Genomic DNA, 20,233 nt, shown 5'->3' with positions numbered 1-20,233 from the left:
TCCTAATGTAGAATTCCACCATATTATGGTCACTCTTCCCCAAGGGGCCTCGCACAACGAGATTGCTAATTAATCCTCTCTCATTACATAACACCTAGTCTAGGATGGCCTTCGCGCTAGTTGGTTCCTCGACATATTGGTCGAGAAAACCATCCCTTATGCACTCCAGGAAATCCTCCTCCACCGTATTGTTTCCAGTTTGGTTCGCGCAATCTATGTGCATATTAAAGTCACCCATGATAACTGCTGCACCTTTATTGCATGCACCCCTAATTTCCTGTTTGATGCCCTCCCCAACATCACTACGACTGTTTGGAGGTCTGTATACAATTCCTACTAGTGTTTTCTGCCCTTTGGTGTTCTGTAGCTCCACCCATACCGATTCCATATCATCCAGGCTAATGTCTTTCCTTACAATTGCATTAATTTCCTCTTTAACCAGCAACGCCACCCCGCCTCCTTTTCCTTTCTGTCTATCCTTCCTAAATGTTGAATACCCCTGGATGTTGAGTTCCCAGCCTTGGTCACCCTGGAGCCATGTCTCCATGATGCCAACCACATCGTATCCGTTAACTGCTATCTGCACAGTTAATTCGTCCACCTTATTCCGTATACTCCTCGCATTGAGGCACAGAGCCTTCAGGCTTGCCTTTTTAACACACTTTGACCCTTTAGAATTTTGCTGCAAAGTGGCCCTTTTTATTTTTTGCCTTGGGTTTCTCTGTCCTCCACTTTTACTCATCTCCTTTCTATCTTTTGCTTCTGTCTCCATTTTGTTTCCCTCTGTCTCCCTGCATTGGTTCCCATCCCCTTGCCATATTAGTTTAACTCCTCCCCAACAGCACTCGCAAACACTCCTCCCAGGACATTAGTTCCAGTCCTGCCTCGGTGCAGACCGTCCGGTTTGTACTGGTCCCACCTCCCCCAGAACCGGTTCCAATGCCCAGGAATTTGAATCCCACCCTGCTGCACCACTGCTCAAGCCACGTATTCATCTGAGCTATCGTGCGATTCCTACTCTGACTAGCACGTGGCACTGGTAGCAATCCCGAGATTACTACTTTTGAGGTCCTACTTTTTAATTTAGCTCCTAGCTCCTTAAATTCATCTCGTAGGACCTCATCCCGTTTTTTACCTGTATCGTTGGCACCAATGTGCACCACGACAACTGGCTGTTCACCCTCCCTTTTCAGAATGTTCTGCACCCGCTCCGAGACATCCTTGACCCTTGCACCAGGGAGGCAACATACCATCCTGGAGTCTCGGTTGCGACCGCAGAAACGCTTATCTATTCCCCTTACAATTGAATCCCCTATCACTATCGCTCTGCCACTCTTTTTCCTGCCCTCTTGTGCAGCAGAGCCAGCCACGGTGCCATGAACTTGGCTGCTGCTGCTCCCCCCTGATGAGTCATCCCCCTCAACAGTACTCAAAGCGGTGTATCTGTTTTGTAGGGGGATGACCACAGGGGACCCCTGCACTACCTTCCTTGCACTGCTCTTCCTGTTGGTCACCCATTTACTATCTGGCTGTGTACCCTTTACCTGCGGTAAGACCAATTCACTAAACGAGATATTCACGTCATTCTCAGCATCGTGGATGCTCCAGAGTGAATCCACCTTCATTTCCAATTCCGCAACGTGGTCTGTCAGGAGCTGGAGGTGGATACACTTCCCGCACACGTAGTCGTCAGGGACACCGGAGGCGTCCCTGATTTCCCACATAGTACAGGAGGAGCATAACACGTGTCCGAGCTCTCCTGCCATAACTTAACCCTTAGATCACCTCTCATTCTTCTGAACTCCAATGAGTAGAGTCCCAACCTACTCAACCTATCTTCATAAGTCAACCCCCTCATCTCCGGAATCAACCTAGTGAACCTTCTCTGAACAGCCTCCAATGCAAGCATATCCTTCCTTAAATACAGAGACCAAAATTGCACGCAGTACTCCAGGCTTGGCCTCACCAATACCCTGTACAGTTGTAGCAGGACTTCTCTGCTTTTATACTCAATCCCTCTTGCAATAAAGGCCAACATTCCATTAGCCTTCCTGATTACTTGCTGTACCTGCATACTAACTTTTTGTGTTTCATGTACAAGGACCCCCAGGTCCCTCTGTACTGCAATACTTTGCAATTTTTCTCCATTTAAATTGTAATTTGCTTTTCTATTTTTTCTGCCAAAGTGGATAACCTCACATTTTCCCACATTATACTCCATCTGCCAAATTTTTGCCCACTCATTTAGCCTGTCTATATCCCTTTGCAGATTTTTTGTGTCCACCTCACAATTTGCTTTCCCATCCATCTTTGTATTATCAGCAAACTTGGTTACATTACACTCGGTCCCTTCATCCAAATCATTAATATAGATTGTAAATAGTTGAGGCCCCAGCACCGATCCCTGTGGCACCCCACTAGTCACTGTTTGCCAACCGGACAATAACCCGTTTATCCCGACTCTCTGTTTTCTGTTAGTTAGCCAATCCTCTATCCATGCTAATATATTACCCCCAACCCCGTGAACTTTTATCTTGTGCAGTAACCTTTTGCGTGGCACCATATCGAGGGCATTAGCTCCAGCATTAACGTTAAAAAAGGCAGCACTGGCATCATGTCAGCGTGACATCACTATCTGCGTACTCTGTATACTCCAGCACCCACGCGGATGGCCTCCTGTGTGGCTTGCACCAGAAGTGTGCACCTGCTCTTCGAATACTATTTTGGAGCCAAACCCGAACCTGCAGCACCGTAAAAACCAGCCACGCTGGGCCGAATTTAAGGCACATCTGTTTCAGTGACATTGGTTGAGGGATATATAGTGACAAGGGCACTTGTGAGAACACCTCTGCTCTTCTTCAAAATAGTGCCATGGGATCTTTTACGTGCACCTGGTTTAACGTCTCATCCGAAAGACATGAAGGAATCTTGCACATCATCCTGCACAATAGCAGGCAAGGCGTAAAGTTCATGCTTTGTGCAGCACAGTACAATTCTGAGAGTCAAAATTCTGAACTTGATTCACTGGAGGATGTCTGGCTGTAGAAGCAGTAAACCAATTAACTACTGCAGAATTGGGAAATGAACCAATTTATTTTCCTCTGCGTATGTACAGAAGGCCACATTTAATCATGTGCAGAGCACAATTTCCTCACCAGCTGCTGACAGACTTTTACTATGTGGTTTTATTTTCCCCTAAAAAACAGGCAGCTTGCTCAAAAAAGGACTGTCCAATTAAAAAAAACTGGATGGCTAGCAAACGTAATGTTCCTGGTTTTGTTCTAATGCACTTCCTGGAAATGGTTAGCATTAGTTTAAAGAAAAAGCTCTCTCCAAAAGTACAGATGCATTAAACCTTTTCAAACATACTCAGCGGCCAATATATTATGCACCAAAAGTTAACTTTGTGCGATCCTGAATCAAAAGAGCTAATTATAGTTGGGCTTATGTAAAAGGATACCAGTGTATTCAGATAACACAACAATGTTTCTGCTAGGGACATTGTATCAGAGATCTCACAAGAAGAAATACAAGAACTTGAACCCAAGGATATATATGCAACTAAGTGGCACAAGGATATAGTTGATGCAAATGTAAACTGAAAAGCACTTTGCAGATATTCAGCTACTTTGGAAATGCGATAGTGATTCAGCCATGAATGCATTACTATTCTGATGTCAAAGTATCTTTTATGTTCTACTTTTGGTAATGATCCTTTACAAACAATTGATACTACTTTTCTGCAGTAAATAACCTTTTAAAGTAATATTACAGAAAGGACAATGATATGTCAATATCATTACTTCTCAAATATTCAGAAATACTCAAAAATCGAAAATCAGCAGCCTACACAGAACACAGATGGTCATGCAACAAAATTTCACATTGGGGTTTACACTTCGATAAGGTTCCTGTTAACTTGGGTAAATCCATATTTCCTCGTGCCGCTGCCACCATCAATAAGCTGCATTAGAGGGACGAGAATTTAACAGACACAAAACTTGCAAGTGAAATTATCTGCCCCACGTATAATTTTGTTTAAGTGCCTCTGCGAACAAGGTGAATACAACTGCTCACTGCGCTAACAGATGACTCCATGCACAGGTATTGACAGTTATTAAAGATAGCCTATGCTACCATTACAACTGCTGTGCAAACATCAATCAAAGTAAGCACTGATAAAACAAATTGCAGCAAAAGAAAAATATGGTTGTTCAGTATAATTAAAGATCTCAGTGATCTAAAATTCAGCCAGCAAATTTTTATGATTTTTCTTTTTTTTTTAAAAAAGAACCAGGAAACCTCGAGAAAGGGAGGCAATGTAATTTACAGATCTTCGGAAAAAAATGACTCACAAAATTGTTGGAATCCAAGGACTTACAGAACTGGCTTTTACTCATACAGCACCCTCCAATATCAAATCTTGTTGAACTTAAATCCCAACAGTGCCTTCGAGCTATAGTACTGAAAAATGGAATGTAAAACTTTATCAGTAGCCATAAACCATGCACATGCTCATTCTTTCACCTAATTTAGCTCCCTCCATTCCCTTTCTCATGCGTTCAGCTGTTCATGGTCTTCATTGCAACTGCTGTAATGTTCTGCTGACAAGCATCTGTTAGAAATATGCCACAAAGCCTGAGCCGACTTTCCAAGCTGTACAAAATAAAATTAACTGAGAAATGCAGACTGACAGCTTTTCATACGTGTGATATAAATTGGCCCAAGTTTCTGTCTTGTTTAATAACATTATTTGAGTATAATGTTTGGTATTAAAGTGACAGCTGGAGAATTAGACTGTTTGCTTGCAATTTGTTCTGGCCCTGCAGCTATTCTGCTTTAATTTAGCAAACATCCTTATGCGATCTAAAATCAAATCCACTTATTATGCGCATTAAGAATTTTGTGAATAGCTGAATATAGTATCATTTTCCCAAACAACTAATCACAATATCAGGAAAGTGAATAATTGATGTTACTGTGACAATTTACTTTATATATACACATACATTGTTTAATTTTTTTTTAATTATCTGAATAAATTGCAAACAAGTCAGCATTGTTTGCTGGAGAATGTGTTTTATTTCAAGTTACTGAAAGACTATTAAATTATATGGTAGCATTATGGAATTACCTAAATCTAAAGTCGTAAAACTTGCCCAAAGAATTCATACATTCAAAAACAAGATCCATAATTAGTAACTGCTATGGTTGGATAACATGCTTCTAGTCTGCTAGTATTACATGCCCAAAAGACATTTAAGACTGCAAAAGATCACACTGAGTTCACAATCATAAAACCGAGTGTTACATTTAGTCACTAGGTATATGACTTTCCTTCAAACACAGCAACAACTTGCATTTCTATAGCATCATTAATCTAGTAAAATGCCCCAAGGTACTTCACAGGAGTGTTATCAAACAAAAGTTCTCACCGAGCCACACAAGGAGAATTAGGGCAGATGCCCAAAAGCTTGGACAAAGAGATAGGTTTTAAGGAGCATCGTAAAGGAAGAGAGAGGCAGATAGGTTTAAGGAGGGAATTCCAGAGTTAAGGCTGAGGCAGCTAAAAGCAAGGCCTGCCAATCGTCAAATATGACACCAAGGTTGTGACCGGTCTGGTTCAGACTCAGACAGTTGCCAAGGAGAGGGATGGAGTTGGTGGCTGGAGACCAGCCTTACACCTCCGCAGACTGTGGCGAGGACACAGAAGTACGATGGGGTGGGCTTTCTGCCTGCCCAGAACCACAGTCCAAATCCCGAGGATGGAGACATTTTAAAATTTGGAGTGGATACACTGCACCGACCGAGGCGAATAGCGGTGCTCAGCTGTGGTGGTGGTAAACTGGAGTGGCCAGCTGCTGTCCCGAGAGAGTAAGCCCTCTGGGATTAATTACCTTTCTTTTCAGCAATCTTGAGGATTTCTGTCACACCCAGAACAAGATCTATGCCTGCTCGCAGTCAGCGGAAGTTTCATTTTTTCTAAGGCATTTAATTACCTTTAACATCAATTAATTTTAAATATGTGAGGTGTTTTTTTTAAATAAAAGGGCTCAATTTTCCTCAATGCCGAATTACGGCTGTTTTTCTTGGCTCCAACTACTCCAAAAAAAAAGTAGCAAGTTTCCCCGCTCTATTTTTTTAAATTGATGCCGCACAGCCTGTCCTGTAACCCCATTGGCAGGCTTAGCCTAATGTCTGCGCCGAAAAAACGATGCCGCCCCTTCTGCGCATGTGCGGAAAAAAGTTAATTTTTGACGTGATTGCTGTGGGCGGGCCCAGTACAGCTCCCGGTCTGCAATTGGCCATTTTTAAAGAGCCAGTTGTGTGTGTGAGAACTTTAATTCTCAGTGGAAAAATCGGAGCTGCAATACAAGATGCAACGTGGCAAAAGGACCAAGAATTTCTCACAGGATGAAGTGGAGGCACCGGTTACTGTGATTGAGAACAGATGACAGGAGCTGGACACCAGCAGAGGTCACATAAAAGTTCCACCCAAAGAAATGAAGAAACGCTGGAACCAACTTGCAGAAGATTACTGTGCAATGGTGACCACCCCGAGGTCTGGAGGCCAGAGCAAAAAGAAGTGGCAGGACCTTGGTCAAGTAGTTAGTGTAAGTAATATTTTCATTTAGTCACTGGAATTGCAATTGTAAATGTGACCATCTGTATATGTCCCACCCAGCAGAAAGACACCCTCTCTAAAAAGTTATATTTTCATCTTTGCAGAAGAAAGTGGCACACAACAAAAGGGAAAGAACTCGAACAGGAGGAGGCCCGGCAAATCTGCACCCACTGACACCCTTGGAAGAGATGGTCGCTGCTTTGATGGGTCCTGCCTGGAGAAAAGCAACCACCACTGCACAAGCTGGGCCCACACTCGAGGGAGAGGGTAAGTCCTGCAAATTCCACAGTCTGGCTTTGCTAAATGTTAAGTACTGCGTGAGCTAGCCAGGCTTTGGTTCATGGGGATGTCTCCATCAGCTACGCTTCGGTTGATGCAATGTGCTATCATTCATCGTGGTCCTTCAAACCAGCCTGCTGCCTGCGCTGTGTGAGCCTACTCATACCACCCACCCTGCCCCCTCCTCTGCTGCTAACCATTTGTCTGTTCTGTTATATTTTGCAGAACTTGAGGTCAACCCTGACGATGCAGAAGATTCAGACGCGGACGAGTCTGAAGAGGAGAACATCTTCCAATCCCACATTCCAGACCAAGAGCATGGGGGTGAGGGGGAGAGGCAATGGAGGGGGAGGATGAAGGCCCCACTGTTGTACTCACTCTGGAGGAGGTGCAGGTGCCACCCATTGAGGTGCCAGCACCTTCCCTGAGTGGCACGAGTGTTGGTGGGACATTCATGGTTTCCCACCGTCCAAGGCTGGCGATTCCAGTAGGATGCAGCGAGGCACACCCAGGGCGCCACCATCCGAGACTGTGGGTCCCATTGGGGTGCAGCGAGCCACACCCGGGGTGAGGAGAGGAAGGAGAGCTCAACAGCACTCTCCTTAGGTGCAGGATCTAACAGATGTGGTTCACATGATGGCAATGAGTGCGGAGAGCATTGACCTTACCCAAACACTCCTGGACATCAGAAGTAGGGTGGGTGATGAGGGATCGGGAATGTCGGGAGAAGTAACAACACTCTCATGAGAAATGGAAACACTGTCCGGGAAAATGAGGGCGGGAATGTCGCAGGTAGTTCAAACACTCTCAGTGAACATGAGGGAGGGCATGTCACAGGTAGGTGAGACACTGTCGGCAAAAATGTGGGCGGGAATGTTGGGGGTAGTTAACATACTGTCACGGCACATGAGGGAGGGAATGTCGGACATAGCTGCTGCAATAAGGGAACATGCCCAGACCCCGCGGCCATTGACAGAATCAACTGCCACTCCCACTCCAATCCCCAGACCAGCCTCTGAAGAAGCCCAAGCCGGTCCCTCCACATTACCGCCTGCTCCCACCCCCCATCGAGAAGTGCGCATTACCCGAGATGTTCGAAAGAATAAGCTTGGTACCAACCCGAGAAACACTGCACCACCGCCTGTGGGCAGGGGTGACGTCAATAAGATCAAGCGCAGCTGGCGGTCTTACAATAGGTGGAGGAGAGATGGGTGCAGCCTATCTTTGCTGCTGTTGTTGTTATTATTGTTGGTACTGTTGTAACTGTTCTTAAATTAAGTTTTTTTTTAAATTATGTAAATTTATGTTTAAAAGTTCATAAGTGATGTTAAAGTTTGTAAGTGATCTTAACTGAAAACTTTAAAGTTTGATACAAGAATATTTTTATTGTAGTTAAGTTATGTACAAACAAATGCTTGTTAAACATCTAAATAAAATATATTTTATATTATAACTGAATCAATTACATTATTTGTTCCATTATTAGAACAACTTTTTGAACTAAACAAGAATAATTTCCGTTATTTGTTCCAGTAACACAACACATTACGGAACAGGTCCAAACAGTACACATGGTCCATGTGGAATAGTTGCCACTGAGCCTTCAGGCAGCAAAGCGTGCACGGATGAGCTGCTGGCCCAAGGCTCGAGCAATTGTTAAAGGGGCACGGCGGCCTGCCCTCCTCCGCCAATTGACAAAGCACTCCTCCTGATGCTTCTAGGTCGCAGGTCTGCTTTTACTAACTCACAGATCGCAGTTACACCTTCTTTCGGAAACACAGCCATCTGACACAGTCTGTATCACTCAGGTGCAGGTACTTTAGAGGCTCGATTAGACACGGGATCAGCACGCAATGAGACAACAGGCATCATTGACCTGCAGCCATGGCCAGGTGTTAGCTCACCGGAGGGTGAACACACACACACACTCACGCACACATGCAGTCATGCACACACACACACACACACACACACACACGTACGCACACATGCAGTCATGCACACACACACACACACACACATATGCACGCACGCACACACATGTACACGAGTGCTGCTGCACAGGACTCAGATGAGGACTTCGATGGGGTGGCCTACAGATGAAGACTGATGAGTATGCACAATGAAATGCTTGGTGCGTTGGTGGGCCTGCCAGGAAGCCTATGTGCAATGTCAAGGAGTGTGGTGAAGTCACGTGCCAACTTGGCACAGGGCTTTGCGCAGAGCTTGGAGCCCATCCTTTCCAGCATGGAAGTGATGGGCAACTCCATTAGCGCACTTGTGTCCGATCTCTCAGCTTCCACTGCAGCACAAGCAGAAGCCACCCAACACCTGGGTGCTGCTGTGGAAGCTTCAACTCCACTGTGGAGGCTCAGCTATCTGCCAGGCAAGCTCAGACTGGTGCCAGCATGGCTGCAGTTACCAATGTTGAAAGGGGTCGCCAGGTGTCACAGCAGCCCAAGCATCTGTCCTTCAACAGGTTCCTAGGATTGCTGAAGCATGTGGTGACAGCATTTTTGCTCCCACCCTTGCCACTCCGCCATTGCCCTTGCTGTTGCCTGTCAGCCAGCCAGCCCAGACTGCTGCTGCCCGTGCGGAGGTGGTGCAGTCCGAAGCCGGGCCTTCTAGTCCCAGAGCTGCTCGAGATCGTTCATCAAAGCCATTTGCAGTCTCCCCCATAGAAAGTCAGCGGCCTTCCACCATCGTGCTGCAGCCACTGGGGTAGCATTGCATAGGAACACCAGGATAGTCAAAGGCACATGGAATATAGGCACTAGGGGAATGCACGAGGTGATTAGTTGACTTTCGTATGTAATATTAGATGGTTTGATTTATAAATTTGACTTAGAATGTTTGTTTTATGATGGCATTTATTGTGGCCAAGAGGTCACTTTGATGGTCAGTAACAGAGGAAAGGCGAGGTGTGGGACTTTTGCTGAATGGGAATTGGGGTTGCGCTCACTGGTATCGCAATCGAACAATCACGGACAGCAGGGCCGGAAAGGGAACGTGTTGTTGTCTCCTCCCCTCTTCCTCCTCCTCTTCGTCCTCCTCCTCAGCTCTTCACCAAATATGTGGTGGCATGGGCTGTACCCTCATGATGGCCAGGTTACGGAGCTTGCAGCAGACCACACCGAATCTTGAGACGTGCTCTGGTGTGTACTACAGGGCTCCTCCAGAGCGGTCCAGCGAGTGCAGGCATTGTATAAGCACGCCAATGGTCTGCTCTATCAGATTCCTTGTGGCAACATTCTTTCATTATAGGTATTCACATGTGCTTGGGTCACGCACCGGAGTCATGGGCCTGGTGGTCAGTGGATAGTCCTTGTCGCCCAGTAGCCATTCTCTGGTTGTCATGGTGACTCAAATGCAGATGATACAGTGGACTGCTGCAGAATGAAAGCATCATTGACCTGCATGATGCACTGAGTAGAGTCGCACACTAGCTGGACACTGGGCTAGAATCCTTTCCAGTTGCAATATGTCTCCGAATTCACATGCGGTGCCCTGAAAGCAACGTGTGTGCAGTCAATGGCGCCCTGCACCATGGGGAAGCCTGCTATCCTGGCAAAGCGCGTAGTCACTCTGCCTGCTTCGCTCTGGCAAGAGAGAATGAAATGTATTCACCTCTCTTTGCACAGTGCCTCAGTGACCTCCCTAATACAACAGTACACGGCAAACTGGGAGATGTTGGAAATATCACCTGCACCAGGCTGGAAGGAGCCCGATGCATAAAAAGTCATGGCTATGCTCATCTTCACAGCCCCTGGCAATGCCTTCCTCACCCTGCTGCCAGATTGCAGCTCTGCCTGCAATAGGTGGCAGATTTCTGTGAGCACCTCCTCAGTGAAGCGGAGACATCGCACTCACTGTTCCTCACTGGGTTAAGGTAGGTCTGCTCCCCTCCCCCTCCTCCCTTATCGAGCAGCTTGTCCTCTCTCACCTCTGCTCATTCTTCCTACCAAGTGGCATTATGCCACGTTGGCCAGAAAAAACTTACTCCAAATCGACTTAGGTCAGCGTACGTGGCCAGCTCTGAAAAACATTGCGGACAGTGAAGAAAGCGGCGCACATTAGTCCATCAGCGGACATTCGGCCAGGGATAGGGGAGGGAAGGGAACCGGAGTTGACCTGAAACGATACAACCAAGCAACAAATATTGCAGGAAAAAGTTCAAACAATTAAAAGACTCATAAAAATCAAGTAAATCCTACCTTAATCTTTAAAGTCAGCCCGGGAAGGCATCGGGCCGGCCTGTGCATGAGGCCATTCGGCCAGGGATAGGGACGGCTGCAAATGAATGGGGGAGTGTGGAAGCAGAACGGCCAATCGCAGCATCGGTGGGGGGGGGCGGGGGAGAGTGAGTGAGAGATGCTGGCCTCGATATCAACGGGGGGCGGGGGAGCAGGTGAAGCAGAGCAGCCGACACGGCATCGGGGGGCGGGGGGGAGATGCTGCCCGAGTGCCAAGTTTCGGCGCTACTGAGCATGCGCGCACATCGGACCTGACACCACCGCGCATGCGAATAGCTGCCGGCACTGTTTTCGGCACAGGGCTGTAACTCTTCCCCCCACTGCACTATATATGCCGTGCCTGGACCCGGGACACTCGGCAGAGCGGCCAGGATGGGGGCACATTTTTTCCGCGCCGTTTCCAGCACACAAAGTCGGCGCCGAAAAAAGGGGTTGGGGAAAATTGAGCCCTCTGAGTGAAGACATTTCTCCTCATCTCAGTCCTAAATGGCCGACCCTTATTCTGAGACTGTGACCCCTGGTTCTAGACTCCCCAGCCCGGGGGAAACATCCTCTCTGCATCTACCCTGTCAAGCCCTGTAAGAATTGTGTATATTTCAATGAGATCACCTCTCATTTTTCTAAACTCGAAACAATATATACCTGGTCTACTCAATCTCTCCTCATAGGACAATCCCCCCATTCCAGGAATCAGTCTGGTGAACCTTCGGTGCACTCCCTTTATGGCAAGTATATCCTTCCTTAGGTAAGGAGACCAAAACTGTATGCAATACTCCAGGTGTAATCTCCACAGGGCCCTAAAAAATTTCAGTAAGACATCTTTACTCTTATACTCAAATCCTCTTGTAATAAAGACCAACAACATACCATTTGCTTTCTTAATTGCTTGCTGTACCTGCATGTTAACTTTCAGTGATTGGTGTACAACGTCACCCAGGTCCCTCTGAACACCAACATTTCCCAATCTCTCACCGTTTAAAAATACTCTGCTTTTGAAAATCCAAATTCACTACATCCACTGGTTCTCTGCTATCTAACCTGCTAATTACAACTTTAAAAAACTCGAATAGATTTGTCAGATACTATTTCCCTTTCATAAATCCGTGTTGACTCTGCCCTAACGTAATATGATTTTCCAAGTGCCCTGTTACCACATCCCTAATCGTAGATTCAAGCATTTCCCCTTACTAGGCTAATTGGCCAAAGTTCCCCGCTTTTGCTCTCCCTCCCCTCTTGAGTGGAGTTATGTTTGCTACCTTCTAATCCACAGGGACCATTCTAGAATCTATGGAATTTTGGAAGATCAAAACCAATGCATCCATGATTTCTGTAGCCACCTCTTTTAAAACGTTAGGATGTTGGCCATCAGTTCTAGGGGATTTGTTGGCTTTTAGTCCCATTAATTTTAACAGTACTTTTTCTTTACTAATATTAATTTCTTTAAGTTCTTCATTCTCACTAGACCCTTGGTTTCCCACTATGTCTGAAATATTGTTTTGTGTGTTCGACCGTGAAGACAGATACAAAGTATTCATTTAATGTCTCTGCCATTTCCTTATTCATCATTATAACTTCACCTGTCTCTGCCTGTAAGGGGCCCATGTTTACATTAGCTAAGCTCTTCATTTTAACATACCTATAGAAGCTCTTACAATCTATTAAGTCTCTCGCTAGTTTACTCTCATTCTATTTATTCTCGCTTTATCAATTTTTTGGTCATCCTTTGCTGAATTCTAAAATCCTCCCATTCCTCAGGCTTACTACTCTTTTTGGTACAATTATAAGCCTCTTCCTTTAATCTAATACTATCTTTAACTTCTCTTGTTAGCCACGGTTGGAACACTTTTCCCATGTTTTTATTTTTCATTCCTTAAAGGAATATATATTCATTGTGAATTAATAATTATTTCCTTAAATTTTTGCCATTGCTTATCTGCCATCATATTTTTAAATCCAATTTCCCAATCTACCTTAGCCAACTTGCCCCTAATACCGACGTAGTTTGCTTTGTTCAGATTTAAGATCCTAGTTTTGAATTTAACTCAATCACTCTCAAACGCAATATAAAATTCTATCATATAATGGAATGCTCTTCCCCAAAGGCTCCATTACGACAAGGTTATTAATTAAACTGGTCTCATTGCATAATACTAGATCTAAAATAGCCTGTTCACTCGTTGGTTCCTTGACATAATGATCTAGAAAATTATCTTGAATGCATTCCATGAACTTGTCCTCCACACTATTACTGCAAATTTGATTTACCAGTCTTTATGAATATTAAAGTCCCCCATGTTTACTGTATTACCCCGGCTATAGACACCTATAAATTTCCTGATTTATACTCTGCCCAACACTATAACTACGAGGACATATAAACTACTCCCACCAATGATTTTTGCCCCTTGTTGTTTGTCACCAAAACTGATTCTAAATCTTGATTTCCGAGCCAAGAACCTTTCTCTCAGGGATGCCCCCAGTAAAGGCTGTGATTGTAGTTGCGGTGGGCTTAAGAACTAATTAGCCTCCCCAGATTGTGGGTAGACACCTGATGGAGCAACACCCCTTTCCTGCCACAGCTCCACCAGGAGGTAGGATTTCTACCTTTGTGTTTTTTCCGTCATTACTACAGATGGTATGAAAGGATTACTGTGTGTACCCACAGTCATAAGCATATGGGCATAAAATCTTTGAATATTGTTTGTTCATTATGACATTTGGATTAGTGCTATTTGCAGGAATTATTTATGCACCTAAGTGGATTTAATTTTAGATCACAGTATAAGGATTATTTTTGAATTACTGCTTTCTCTGTTAAAATTTCTGAGCCAAATGACATTTGTTATAACTTAAACAGCATCAATCTTGATTCTAACTGACAGACAAGTGCAAATGTAGTAAAAGCTACGCAGTACCATTTGGTATTTAAAGCCTTAGGGGGATGAGAGTAAAATACTTAAAAGAACAGAAATTAGGTTTTATCAATGGAATTGATTATAATTTAAGCTATTTCCCCGTGTTGATTTGCAATAGCTTTTTACAATAAAACCCATTAAAAATAACAAGATATATTACTTTCTGTTTTGAACTGTTCCTTAATTTAGACCCTGCTAGAAAAATGCCAATAGATAGCCTTTATTACTTAGGACATAATGATTGCAAGTCTGAAAGTAAAGTTTTACATGCATAAATTCCAAACAGGAAAGTCATGATTTAACAGCTCAGTTCAGTCTCCATAATCGCAAATATTCTTTTACTGCCCTTAGCTAGAAAACTGACACAAGTCACATTAAAACCAGAGCATTCAATTAATATGTACTAATTGATTCAAAAAGTTTATACGGAATTTAAACTTACAGGTTCTGTGCTTTTCAGTGTTAAAGTGGTAGCTGTGACAGATTATTAAACTGTCTAAGTGGAAAACAAAAATAACCAGTTCTTCTCAAGTTCAGGTCAGCAGAAGATCACAAAATAGATACAGATGACAGCTACTTGACCCATCCAGGAAGTACCTGCAGTTCCACCTATCTCAGCTGTGTCTCAAATTGTTGCTGGATTTTTCTTTCACTAGGCGACAAAGTCCATTCCATATGTTGAACACTCTTTGTACAAAAATAACTTGATATAAATCCTAAATTTGCCTACTGTTAGTTTGAACCCATATTCCCTTGCTCTTCTGTCATGGTTTAATTTACGCACTGTGAGTACATATCATTCTCTTCTGATGATGCTCATCTATTTGTACAGCATTCATGTAGTAATTATATCACTGATTCTTTTTCTCCCTCTGTGCAATACTTTAGTCTTGTTCTCATTAAATTTCACCTCATACTAATTGCCCACTTACATATTTTATCTAACTCATTCTATTCGTTCCTGAATGCATCCTCCGATTCAGCAACGCACCCTCCCCTCCCAATCTAATTTGGTATAATTTGTCAATTTGACCAGTTTCTGTATCCAAATGATTGGAAATTGGAAACAGCTGGGGTTCCATTCTGCACGTACTTTCAACCCAATATCAGCGCCCTCACAAAAATCTGTTGCTTCCCATCCTTCAGCCAATGTCTCATACATTTCTATGTTTTATCTTCAATATCCACTGTTTCAAGCTTAATAGGAGCCTTTTGAGTGGAACTTCATCCAAGGAGATCCTGAAGTTGGGAGTTGTGCTATATAAATGTAAGTTCTTTCTTTATAGTCTGAAAGTTAATCCTAACCAAAATTCCAAACCAAATCATAACAGTACACCTATAATTTGCAGAAACAATCAAGTGCCCCCTGATTTAAGGGGGGGTCACACTCAAAACATTTTTCAAGTGCCCTCCTTTTTTGATGATAACAGTACAACTATTTTGTTGTAATCTGTAAAACAATCATTAAATCAAGTCCCCCCTTGTTTTTTGGTTTTTTGGGTTTTTTTTTGAGGGCACCAGAAACACAAATTATACAAGTGCCCCCTGGCTAAAAGGGGGGGGTGGCACTAAAACTGACAACTTAAACAAATTAAACTTCAGACACCAACGGTTCAAATTAAAATTTGGTTGCCGGGGATGATGATGCACTCCAGTCCCTCCAGTGCCCACCTCTCGCGGAAGGCATCATAACAGTACAATACAAAAATAAAGAGACCATATGGAGTTGATTAGCAATCAAGCTTATCAAACTGTATTTTCGACTTACTCAATTGGTACTTAAGCAAATAACCGGTGAGAATGCCATTCGGTTTTGCTGGAGGTCCCCACATCAAAGTCACCGAGCTTTTGGCAAAGTTTGCAATTCTCAGGAAAGCAGGCTGCTCAGGGACTGTGAGAAGAAAACAGAATGTGAAACATATTTTTAAATTGTGGTTTCAAGTTTTTATATTTTACATTAAGAATGGAAAGACATTGCAAACAATGATCCCACTAATATTTTCATGACTGATCAAAAACTTACAAAATGTGATCTTGCCAAAAGTAACATGATTTTTCCCAATATTATATTCAGTTTGATTTGTTCATTTGTGCGAATACATAAAATTCCAAGTATTACCTTTTTTCAAATAGTAGAAAATGATTTGCTGTCGTAAAAAAAAAGGCAACTCCATAAATCACGCCATTAGCAGGGCACTTACGATGTGAATTACCGGCCTGAAATAGCTGCGATGAGATTACTTTGTATTAACAGCACAAATCCAGCAATTTCATGACACACAATGAGGAGGCTCACGGATGATGGTAATTTTTTCAGTTTTGGCAAGGTTAATGGCAGAGCGGTGCAAATTGTCCAGCAATTTGTGGAGAATCGGAACTCATGGCGCATCTCTTCTGCACCACAAATTGCTGGATATTTTATGCTCTATTAATGGCACACATCATTAATTCGTTATTACTTTTCCAGCAATTTCAGGAATATAATTTTAATGAATTAATTTCCTCTGCACTAGTCATATCAATTAGATATTAATTCATTAATTTTAGACATTAACAAACGGTCACTAGGTGCAAAGTTGATACTGGGTTTAAGACCATTGTTGAAAAGGCAGAGGTGATCTGTAAAGCACAGCTTTCACAGCTAGAATGGAGCAACTGTGATTAATCTAGATTGTTTTCTTTGTGCTTTGAAGTATTCAGAAGATAGAACATATAAACAAAGCTTTTAACGCTACATTATGAAGCATTTAGTGACAAACCTATGAGATCTCCAGCTCTGTCATAAAAGATCATTTTTTGCCAGAATGTACTTCCCAGACAGCATCGTGTTTTTTCCCAGTGCAGTCACTTCTGAATGTAGGCATTACTGGTTCAAGTGATTCTGGTTGGAGAACTGTTTATGTTTGGAGAGAATTTGCTAGTCACCAAACGTTTTGATTTTCCGATCAGGCGTACCCTCGATGGGAAGTTAGATAGTGAGGGAAGAGCATGTGTGTGACCTTCAGTATATTGCTCACATATATTTTAGAGTCAGCTTTATCAACATAAGGTAAGTGAAGTGCCGGCTCTGGAAATGTCTGTAATTGGAAGCTCACGCATTGGCGGCCAGGAAATTTGGTGCTACAGCGGTTTTGCAACACTGCAATCCACTATGGAACAGCTCCAATGATATCTAATACTCCCCCTTCCCCTCCACTGTGGCACAAGTTCGAAGGCAATTTGCTACCTTTTTAATGAATGCTCAGATGGGAACCATGAAGGCTTGGGTACCCCAGGTGAAACAGGGCACTTCTCTCTTTGACAGGCTTGGGGATTGGCAAGAGTGAACCTTGAAAAGGGGCTTTATTGATCCTATTGGTGCCATTAGCTCTGCTCTGATGTCAATTTCTAGCCATGATGATGCAGTTCGCACCAGCAGGGTCATGCTTGGAATGGGCAAGGATGATGGTGCTCTCTGTCGGGATTGCAAAACATTCAAGCCCTCCTGGCAGCCCCGCCTAATGCCCGAGGAAGTAAGTCTTCCTCGATTCTGAGGGGACTGCCTATGATATGCGGAGAGTCAGGCCATCCCTACAGTTATGGCAGGGGTAGAGCTAGGAGCTGGTCCATCTTACAACCTAGTTGCCAGGGAGCAAATGCCACCTCAATCCCAAGATTCTCTTATTGATGCACAGCAACCTGCCTCCTCATACTCTTGCTACTGAAGTAGCAACAGGAATACGTCAAGGGAGCGTCGAGAGAGGCGGGAGTCGAGAGAGGCGTACTTGTGCAGCTCCAGCTGAGAGAAGTCAAAAAAGAAGTAGAAAGAAATCAAAAGGTGACGTCACAGCCAACGTGGTAAGTGATTGGCTGCTGATTGGTGAGTAGTTTTTCTTTTTCTTTATTAGTCAGTAACTTTTAACATTGTTGTCGGCAATTTAAGTGTATCTAAGGGTTAAGTCATGGCAGGACAGCTCGGTCACGTGATATGCTCCTCCTGTACCATGTGGGAACTCGGGGACAACACCAGTGTCCCTGACGACTACATGTGCGGGAAGTGTGTCCACCTCCGGCTCCTGACGGTCCGCATTGCGGAGTTGGAGCTGAGGGTGGATTCACTCTGGAGCATCCACGATGCTGAGAATGACGTGAGTATCACGTGTAGCGAGTTGGTCTTACCGCAGGAGAAGGGTCCACAGCCAGCGAGGGAATGGAAGACCAGCAGGAAGAGTAGTGCAAGGAAGGTAGTGCAGGGGTCCCCTGTGGTCATCCCACTGCAAAACAGATACACTGCTTTGAGTGCTGTTGAGGGGGATGACTCATCAGGAGAGGGCAGCAGCAGCCAAGTTCATGGCACCGTGGCTGGCTCTGTTGCACAGGAGGGCAGGAAAAAGAGTGGGCGAGCGATAGTGATAGGGGATTCAATTGTAAGGGGAATAGATAGGCGTTTCTGCGGCCGCAACCGAGACTCCAGGATGGTATGTTGCCTCCCTGGTGCAAGGGTCAAGGATGTCTCGGAGCGGGTGCAGGACATTCTAAAAAGGGAGGGAGAACAGCCAGTTGTCGTGGTGCACGTGGGTACCAATGACATAGGTAAAAAAAGGGATGAGGTCCTACGAAACGAATTTAAGGAGCTAGGAGCTAAATTAAAAAGTAGGACCTCAAAAGTAGTAATCTCGGGATTGCTACCAGTGCCACGTGCTAGTCAGAGTAGGAATCGCAGGATAGCTCAGATGAATACGTGGCTTGAGCAATGGTGCAGCAGGGAGGGATTCAAATTCCTGGGGCATTGGAACCGGTTCTGGGGGAGGTGGGACCAGTACAATCCGGACGGTCTGCACCTGGGCAGAATCGGAAGCAATGTCCTCGGGGGAGTGTTTGCTAGTGCTGTTGGGGAGGAGTTAAACTAATATGGCAGGGGGATGGGAACCAATGCAGGGAGATAGAGGGAAACAAAAAGGAGGCAAAAACAAAAGACAGAAAGGAGATGAGGAAAAGTGGAGGGCAGAGAAACCCAAGGCAAAGAACAAAAAGGGCCATTGTACAGCAAAATTCTAAAAGGACAGAGGGTGTTAAAAAAACAAGCCTAAAGGCTTTGTGTCTTAATGAAAGGAGTATCCGCAATAAGGTGGATGAATTAACTGTGCAAATAGATGTTAACAAATATGATGTGATTGGGATTACGGAGACGTGGCTCCAGGATGATCAGGGCTGGGAACTCAACATCCAGGGGTATTCAACATTCAGAAAGGATAGAATAAAAGGAAAAGGAGGTGGGGTAGCATTGCTGGTTAAGGAGGAGATTAAGGCAATAGTTAGGAAGGACATTAGCTTGGATGATGTGGAATCTATATGGGTAGAGCTGCAGAACACCAAAGGGCAAAAAACGTTAGTGGGAGTTGTGTACAGACCTCCAAACAGTAGTAGTGATGTTGGGGAGGGCATCAAACATGAAATTAGGGGTGCGTGCAATAAAGGTGCAGCAGTTATAATGGGTGACTTTAATATGCACATAGATTGGGCTAACCAAACTGGAAGCAATACGGTGGAGGAGGATTTCCTGGAGTGCATAAGGGATGGTTTTTTAGACCAATATGTCGAGGAACCAACTAGGGGGGAGGCCATCTTAGACTGGGTGTTATGTAATGAGAGAGGATTAATTAGCAATCTCGTTGTGCGAGGCCCCTTGGGGAAGAGTGACCATAATATGGTGGAATTCTGCATTGGGATGGAGAATGAAACAGTAAATTCAGAGACCATGGTCCAGAACTTAAAGAAGGCTAACTTTGAAGGTATGAGGCGTGAATTGGCTGGGATGGATTGGCGAATGATACTTAAGGGGTTGACTGTGGATGGGCAATGGCAGACATTTAGAGACCGCATGGATGAACTACAACAATTGTACATTCCTGTCTGGCATAAAAATAAAAAAGGGAAGGTGGCTCAACCGTGGCTATCAAGGGAAATCAGGGATAGTATTAAAGCCAAGGAAGTGGCATACAAATTGGCCAGAAATAGCAGTGAACCTGGGGACTGGGAGAAATTTAGAACTCAGCAGAGGAGGACAAAGGGTTTGATTAGGGCAGGGAAAATGGAGTATGAGGAGAAGCTTGCAGGGAACATTAAGACGGATTGCAAAAGTTTCTATAGATATGTAAAGAGAAAAAGGTTAGTAAAGACAA

General features: G+C 44.2%; 1 protein-coding gene across 2 annotated transcripts in view; it reads right to left on the bottom strand.

Annotated features, from left to right (window-relative positions):
- Nucleotides 1–20,233, bottom strand: part of LOC139277131 (neural cell adhesion molecule L1-like protein) — a 759,673-nt gene that overhangs the window by 135,873 nt on the left and 603,567 nt on the right. For both annotated transcript variants that reach the window (XM_070895152.1, XM_070895153.1), the window contains exon 22: nucleotides 15,841–15,963. In XM_070895152.1, the coding sequence (XP_070751253.1) occupies nucleotides 15,841–15,963 (123 nt within the window). The remainder of the gene's footprint in view (nucleotides 1–15,840; nucleotides 15,964–20,233) is intronic.

Source organism: Pristiophorus japonicus, chromosome 12 (assembly GCF_044704955.1).
Source record: "Pristiophorus japonicus isolate sPriJap1 chromosome 12, sPriJap1.hap1, whole genome shotgun sequence".
Classification (NCBI taxonomy): Eukaryota; Metazoa; Chordata; class Chondrichthyes; family Pristiophoridae; genus Pristiophorus; species Pristiophorus japonicus.
This window is presented reverse-complemented; position numbering and strand designations above follow the sequence as displayed.